Source organism: Takifugu rubripes, chromosome 19 (assembly GCF_901000725.2).
Source record: "Takifugu rubripes chromosome 19, fTakRub1.2, whole genome shotgun sequence".
In the NCBI taxonomy this organism is placed as follows: domain Eukaryota; kingdom Metazoa; phylum Chordata; class Actinopteri; order Tetraodontiformes; family Tetraodontidae; genus Takifugu; species Takifugu rubripes.
In genome coordinates, this window is record NC_042303.1 from 2,395,540 (window position 1) to 2,404,232 (window position 8,693).

The following is an 8,693-nucleotide window of genomic DNA, read 5'->3' on the forward strand; positions in this document are numbered from 1 at the left end:
TAAAATGCAAAAGTTTTTAATGCAGTATTTCTTAAAGATGCAATCAGTTCACACAATCACGTAACGAGGAAGCCTCACTTCAACTATAAAAGCACGTTTTACATTAAACACTGAATATTTTTAATCTGTTAACCTCAAAGATAACCTGAATTTCACTTATTTGTTCTAAAGTGGAACTTCGCTGCCCCTCAGTAATGCTCATTACAGGACATTCAGTTTCATTTGAATTCATCTGCTTATCGCATCTTTTACAATTGGAATTGTCTTTATATCCAAGTGAAATTTGAAGATTTCTCTGGTGATCCAACTGTGCCAGGACTGTAACACTGTTACTCTGGTCTGCTGTGTTCAGAATCAATACCGGAGATGTTATAACTAGTTACATTTACCAAAAATATACCTAAAACATTGTTGTAGAAATGTATTTATCTTGATATCTACACAAACGGACAAGTTTTTACTTTACACTATTTTTGACTGTGAAAACCTGGAAGCTACACTCCTTTTGACTTGGGACTGTAGTAGATGTGCTTTACATGGTTCTCATTCATCCAAATGGACCATTTGGTTCATCTGCAACTGTAGGAGATCTATGACATTTCATCTGCGTTGTCTGCTGAAATTTGGGGTTTACCAGGAGGGATTTGCTATATAAAGGCAAGCTTGAAAAATTCAGGTGGGGTTGGCCAGATTTAATGCCGTTAATGATGGGAATATGCAGATGCCTGGTGCGTCTCTTTCATCAGAAAATGGAAATAGAAAACGTCGTTGCATTTTGACCTGACAAGCTGGAGATTGGGAGGAAAGTTTTGTAGCGTTTCCCAGAATTTTTTTTTTTAGAATGTCACTCATTCCCTCAGCATTTGTTATGGAAAAACCCTCCTTTAGCAACAGTGCTCTCTTAAAGAAATACTGCCTACTCAGCGGTACTTTCCAACAGGCAGGACGTTCATGCAGGTGAAGCTGTCGTGGTACTTGGACAGCATCACCGGGTTACCGTCCAGGCGGACTTCACTCAGGCTTGGCCGTAGGTAGTATGTGTCATTGGACTTACAGAAGGTGTTAACGTTGACTTCAGTGATGTTGTTGTTCTGAAAGAGAAGAAAAGAAGAGACTTAGGGACTAACAGTAATAACAATCATGACGTTATTATCATGTCTCCCAGTCAGTTCTAGCTGAGGCTAGAATTAGGACTTTTAAGACTGCTGAATGTGTCGTATGGTTATTTTACTGCAGTTTGACAGCCGTGTCCTACAGTATATCTGCCTTCAGGGGATTACAACACTGACAATGGTTGAAGCTTTTTGTTCTCCTGTGGTTTCTGGCATCTTTTAAATTAATTTCAGTGCGTCATATCGGGAGCCATTTGAAATGTGACGGAGAATGGCAACTCCCTGGTCATGGGATCACGATCCCAAAGAATAGGTGAAAGGATTTAATATTTTATAGCATAAATATGAGCTGGGTTGGGAAAAGGAAGGCTGCAAGGGACAAAGTGGCTTGAAGGTGAGGTGTTTAAAACAGCTTTTTGGAGGTGACAGAAGTGGGGCTGAGTATGATGTGGCGCAATACAACATGTTTTGGTCAAATACACAGAGCACATCTTAACCAGAGTGTTCAGGCTGTACCTGCGATTGTGCCTGACAACTACTTTATCTATGGAAGACATGTTTGACCAAGTTAGACGATTTCATAGTTGTGGTGCATTCCTTTGTCTGGAGTATGTCAATTTATAGCCATTGCGTTTGCACATCTAGCTACATGTTCTATAGTTTCTCTTATATTTATCATATGCCTAGCTATTTTTATACTATACAATTTAATCATTCACGAAGAAGCCCATTGAGGATAAATAAAAAATAGATTTCTAGGGCTAATTGGCATGCTTTAGATGTAAAATACACACAAAGCATTACTATACTTCAACATTGTACAACATAGTCTTGCATTTTGGATTAAATACTAAAAGCACACAAAAACATATTTTCTCATTTATTTGAAAAAGAAACAAGGAAACAATATATTCACATATGTCCACGTAGGTTCCCAATCATCCAGCTCGTATTAATCCACAATGGTCTGAAAAAAGAGTCAACTGGATCAATGGAAGCAACTGGAAGACGTTTCCCCTCTCCCCTGAACCCACGGAGAGGCGAAACTTCTTCCATTTGCTTTCGCTGGACCTTTATTGATAATAATATTCATGTATAAACATTAACAATCCAGCAATCAAAGAGTGTGAGCACTGATAATCTGATCTGCTTGAAATCTGTCAGCTATGGCGTCCCAGCTGAGGTTGAGGCTCCACCATGTCAAGTTTTTTGTTGAAATGTGTAAAAAAAAAAAATTACACATACTTGTTCATTTTAAAATATAATGGAGAAAAACATAGAGATGGGAAAAGTAAGTGGAGATAAACTGAGGTTAAAGCACATAGGTTGGACGTGCAAACCTTTACTAAACCTTTATTTAAACAGCTGCGTTTCCTGAGCATCTCTGATCTTGTTTGGTCCAAATGTTCTTGTCAAAGAAAACAGAGAAGAAAAAAATCAATGTTAATAATAATTTAGGAAACACATTTGCGGATAGTGTTTTAATTGAGTTTGCACAACAGCAGGGGTCAGTTCTTATTGATAATGTTGCAATACACGCAGTTTCTTTACGTTATATGCAGCTAGAAGAAGTCTTTTTGTTTAGCTAATGACGCAACGACTGAGGGTATTAACTTAACAAATGGTTTATTGTGGTGATTTGTATCTACTTCAGCAAACATGGCACAATAACCCAACAATAACATTACCAAAAAACAGCAAAATAACTTTAAATCGATTAAAAAATGACTCTACATTCTGATTTTTAAACATTTTTGTTAAATTCAGTGTTAAACATGCTAGGAGAAAATGTATAACATGAAATACTTACACCAGTCCACATCACCAGTGTTGAGTTGTTCGGAGGTTTTGTTGGCGCCAGTCCAAAATTTATAGCCCACAATTCTGCAACATTATGTTAAGTGTGTGTGTGCGTGTGTTTTTTAAAGATCCTAAACTCAGCCGTCCTGCAGTGAACAAGGGAGATTGTATTTTTCTACATTTGGAGACTCTTGTTGCATCCTTAGTCTGGTTTGTTTGAAGTTTGCTTGAAAACAGTATTGCATTTTTGCCAAAAATTAGTTATAATAGAGACCATACAAATGTTGAAAGTAGCTCTTTGAACTGTGATTCAAACCTGTAGGTGTACGATCCGAACACTGTCGGGGATGAATGGGACGGCTTCTAGCCGGTTGTCCGCCAGCAGCAAGTTGCGCAGCTTGGTCATTTTCTGGGAGACAGATCAAGATTAAATTAGATTCAGTCTTAAAAGTGGTTGTGTTTGGAGATGTTTAGAGGATATGTAACTTTTATAACAGTGTGACACAGCCAGTATTTGCTGAGTTTAGCCCATTTTCTTGATATTTGCAAAAATGAAAGGTCAAATTCCTCATATGTTAGCAGACACGTCCAGTAAATCCCATTCTGGTTCTGGTTCTGAGTCTCTTCATTTTGAGTGGCTTTTTGAACAGATATCCTGTAGTTACTTAAGTTTAGCTTTACAGATACGATAAATTGTGAAACCTTTTCTGCATTCGCCTAAATAGTTTAATGATGTTTTGTTATGTTGGCTATAACATGTTTTTTCCTATTTTTGGAGGCAGTCCACTATTGGATCTTAAAGGATCAAATGGACTTTCACATGTAAAGTTATGGTTTAAGTGTGTACCTTGAAAGCATTAGCTTTGACACCACTAGTTTTGAGGTGGTTGTTGTTGGCATTAAAGTATGTCAGTTTGTCTGGAAGCATCGGAAGTTTGACCAGTCGGTTCTCAGAGAGATTCAGGTCCTCCAGAAGGGTTAGTTTAGAGAAGGCCCCATCCTCAATCTCAGAAATCTGGTTCCCTGTCAAGTCAATCCTCTTCAGAGTCACTGTGGATAGATGCAGTGGAGGACAGAGTTAAAACAATGTTTGTTTCCTTCGTTCTTAACATTCCAAGGCTGTAAATTAAGCACACTGTCTTATTTAATCTACTTTACTTAATCAAGGTTCTTCTTTGTCTCTGATTAGCGAGTTATTTCTGTTTGTTCGTCTTCTTGGCCGCTTTGTCCCTTTTGGGGACGAAGGTGGGGTCCATCCCTGTATGACTTGCTCTAGGGCCCTATGTGAGCATTTCTTGATTCAACACCTTGGTCATGGGTACCTCAGCAGTGCTCTGGCACCTCCCCCTACTACCAGAAAACCTTCCGTATTTGGTCCGCACCGGAACTCGAAACTCGAATCCTTCATCTCGGTCCAGTTCCCAACAGACTGAGCCACCAGCGCCCTAACTTATGAACTAATAACAAGTTTATTATGCCCTCATTAAGGATGCTCTGATAATAACGCACCTTTCAAGGAAATTAATATATGAGGAAAATTTACAGTACTTATATCATATTCTGAATATACACTCGAGGTTAACCCTATAATCTATACTGGCAACAAAAACAAACAATCCTTTCAATTTTCAACCCATCCATCAATGGTTTTAAAATCAGTTCATAGTTATACATTAGTTGCTGGATGTTGTTCCTGAGTTCATCAGTGTAGTTGTCACTAATTGTGTTATATGTCACTTTAAATACATAGTGTAAATAATTATTAAAAGAACTTCTGTAGTAAAATGACCATTACACTAACAATTTCGTGATTTGTTACAGCTTTATCGTTAACCAGGTTCCATTTGAAATCGAGAAATGGGCTTGAAGCTGTGTAGATACACAAAGTAGCATTGAGATAGTAAGATAAAATATGACGAGATGAGAATTGTGGTTTTGATGACAGGAAGTGTTTTGTCAAACGGAATTGGTGTGTTGGTATTAAGAGTATTTGCTACCCTGAAGCATTGCTTTATCAGTTTCAAGTGACGGAATGAAAAATAATGTATAATGGAACAAAAATCATCTTACCAATATCGGCAAAATCGCCGTTGCTGATTTTTTCAATCATGTTAAAACGGGCGTACAGGTACGCTGTCTCCTTCGGCAGTGTGGGAACACTCATCATAAGTGGGAGGACCTCCTCACAGTACACTGATCCAGTCAGGCACACACACAGCAAGCATGTCGGCAGGTCTGCAACACAATCCTCATGCTTTTAACACAATCGTCATGCTTTTAACACAATCGTCATGCTTTTAGCACTTGTGTTGTTAGCTCCATTCTGAATCAGACTAACAAGTTCAAACAATTTGCTTTTATTTGGGGAAAATACCCAACAATAATTCATCTCCGGTGAAGTAAATAAAGAGCACGGAACTAGCGAATGATTACAGAAACGCATATTCAGCTCAGCTTGACATTGCTGTATGTCCCCAACAATAAACACATGTTTAATGTCACTAAACATCAACTCACTAATATGTTGATATGGTAGTTAAGTCACTAAAAAGCTTTTCTCTTAATATTTTATACATAATATACAGTACATAACAGCTTTTTCACTCAGTCCAAAGCAGTTAATGTCAAATGGCAATTGTAAATGCAAAAAATATGTAACATTTAATTGTTTTGCATATTTTCAGCCTGTCTATCTCACTTATGTGTCCATGTATGGACTAAAGCAGTATACAGAACAATTCTGTTTTAGTTTGGTTTTGAATTCCAATTCTCCATTTTAACATTTGCACTTGCATTCATACAGTCCATGAGTGGGAGGGACCATTTCACCAGGAGAGAAGCTCTCTCTCTCGCTCTCTCTCTCTGTCTTTCTCTCTCTCTCTCTCTCTCTCTCTGTCTCTCTCACTCTTTATATACAGCTCTGGAAAAAATTAAGAGACCACTACAAAATTTTCCAAAATCAGAAACTCTACATGCAGTGGTGTGAAAGAGTGTTCTCCCCATTTCTGTTACACTTGAACATTTCAGATCATCAAACAAATTAAAATGCTAGACAAAGAACACACCTAAACAGAAAAAAATGCAGGTTTTAAATGGTTTTAATTGGGATGGTGGAAAAAATTATTTGCCCTATGTTGGAAAATACAAAACAAAACCGTAAAAAAAATCGCCCCTCCTCCCAACGTGTCCGTAAGTGTCATGATCAAAAGTAGACCTGTGCTACACTGAGATCACTGAGCTGACCGGCGTTTCCAGCAGGACAATGGTCCACACAGGCAGGTCGGTCGATCAAGGTGTGGACCACCAGATCAAGACCTTGTCATGGCCAGCTCGATCCCCAGACCTAATCACCATTGAAAACCTCCGCTAAGTGATCAGGCAAAAGATAGATGCGCACAGGCCATCAAAAAAAGCTGAATATGAACTTTTTGAGTTGAACCTCTTTTGGTATCTTCACCTTCTTTTCAAATGAATGTTAACGAGTTGATAGAAATGTTTGTTTTTAGAGAAAATCACAGAGACCAATAATTTTGCAGGGGTCTCTTAATTTTTACCGTATGTGTGTGAGCAAAACTTACCAGTTCCATTTCCTCCTGCAATTGGGCTCATAGGGGTTTCATCTTCGAGAGGGGCTTCTCTCTGCAGAAGAACATAACATTTTTAAAATAAAGCCCTCCTTACTTGAGTTAAGTTTGGACTGGCAGCAATTTTGGAAAGAGGCTTGTTCCATTTACCCACAGCCCTTTTTGGTAGAGACTTTCTGCAGATGACCTGAAACTTGTCGAAATATCTTTGTAGCATTGCGCTTGGCTAAACCTGGAATCTCGTTGTTTGATTAAAGACGTAATGTGTTAATAAAATCACAGGTTTGTATATCCAAAAGCAACAGTTCAATTCAATTTTGTTGGTCCTTTGAGAGGTATGCATAGATTGCAGTAATACCCACACAATTAATTTCACTATACTTTATGGTAATGATATGATTTGTGTTTATGGTATTCATTTATAACCAACTAGGTCCATTTTTTAAACACCGTCTCATTGTTTTTATTGACCAAAACACCAGCTATATGTATTCTCTAGACTATGTCTGCCTAAAAACCTGTGCCGTATTCAAAGATGGACCAAATTCTCACCCGACAGAAACTGTTGTGGTTGTGATGGTTACGTAGTGGTTTTTGGCACGGGGTGCCATCTTTGCTGCTGACTTTAAGGCCTCTGCACCAGTTTTCTTTACTTTACAACTCTGGAACCAGTTTTCCCTCTTGTTTGTTTGGATTTTGGAGCATTTCCAATGTGGGACCATCTTTCAAAAGCACCTGTTCTTCATAACATCTTAACCACCTTCACCACCATGACAGCTAAAGTTATTTTACACACAGTTAAATGGTAGCTTGCAGCCAAACATATCACAAATTTGGTCACCAGCTCGCACAGGAGTTGTGATCTCAAAAAGCTTTAACATGCAGCCAGCTCAAACTCTTGCTCCGTATTGTTGCTCTATCAGGGTCCTTTTGACATTTGAGTCATAATAATTCACCATAAGTTGTCAATGGACCCTGACTTTTTACAATATTAACAGCAGCTGTCATCAATTTGATGTGAGGCCCAGATGCAGATTACAGCATGGTAGCTTTTGGAATTAGTGCTGTTTGATTTTTAGAAATAAGATTTATGCCATCATTGTCCCTGACAATAATACTTTTTTTTGTTCCATCATCGTGAGTTGCTGCTGGGTCTGACCTGACCTTGGCTGTTGTAAACATGTAGCCAGTCTGTCACTGCACACTGGAGCAGGCCCACGCTTCCTGAGGTGGGCCAATGGGAAGGGCTTTTCAGTTTGATGCATTCTTAGCCTTTGACCTCTGTGCCTAAGGGATTCTGGTGGAACAGTCCTTTAACTGCAGGGGGGTCGTGCTTAACCATTTTTGTTAAACGTCACTGATGCTGTTATCGGGTGAATGGCAACACTTTAGTGTCCGTTTTCATATGAAATCTTGGATTGAGTATTGCATATTTTGAAAATGTGAGAAATTAATGAGTTGGGGCTTTCAGTTTATTAATTACTTTTTATTTTAGACTGTTTTTTCAATTCCTGATTGCTATTCAACAATCCACCTGATTGGTTCCAACATGTTAGCACCCTTTGAGAAATTCCTTATGTCTTTGTAATTCACTGATCTTACACTTGAGTCTGCAATTTCTTGTCCTGTTTAACTGTTTCTATGCTGTTGCAGTTTTATTTTATACACATTAAGTATATTTGAATTCTCCACTGACTGTACAGTTGGCTGAATAATGCACTCTATACTTTAGTTATGGGCTGCTTAACTTAGTTATCTGGCCAAAGGTCAGATTTTATGAGTTAAAAGTTTAGTTTTACCTGATGTCAGTTTCAGTGCATTGGCTGAATAATATCTGCAAATTCTGGATCAAGTAAGTCACTTTTTGTCATAAATGTTTGGCAGTGGCAGAAAAGCGTGAAGTTAGAAAAGATGCTCCTACCACATCCCTCCTTGATTCTGAATGGTCGCTGATGTATCCTTTCAGGTCTTTGTCAGGTAGAGATCTTGCTATTACTCGAGAAGCAGATGTCCAGGCAACGGCTGCCACCAGCCACATTGCTAGCAGAGAGGTTATTACCAGAGTCTTCATGCTGTCCAGAGCAATGTGAAGCTGCCGCACTAGATGGTTAGAACTGTGGCTCGCTGCTAGAGAGTGGCTCAGCCGTTCAGCCTCTTTTCCTGTTCCCAGCTGGGATGTGTCAGATAACTGTATTTA

At 38.7% G+C, this 8,693-nt stretch overlaps 1 protein-coding gene across 1 annotated transcript; it reads right to left on the bottom strand.

Annotated features, from left to right (window-relative positions):
• LOC115246762 (mimecan-like) lies at positions 1-8,693 on the bottom strand. The gene is made up of 6 exons (XM_029826048.1): positions 8,418-8,693; positions 6,491-6,551; positions 4,983-5,147; positions 3,760-3,962; positions 3,229-3,321; positions 1-1,091 (listed from the first exon to the last, which is right to left on the bottom strand). Exons 1-6 carry the CDS (start codon positions 8,565-8,567, stop codon positions 921-923), a joined length of 843 nt encoding a protein of 280 aa, XP_029681908.1. The 5' UTR covers positions 8,568-8,693; the 3' UTR covers positions 1-920.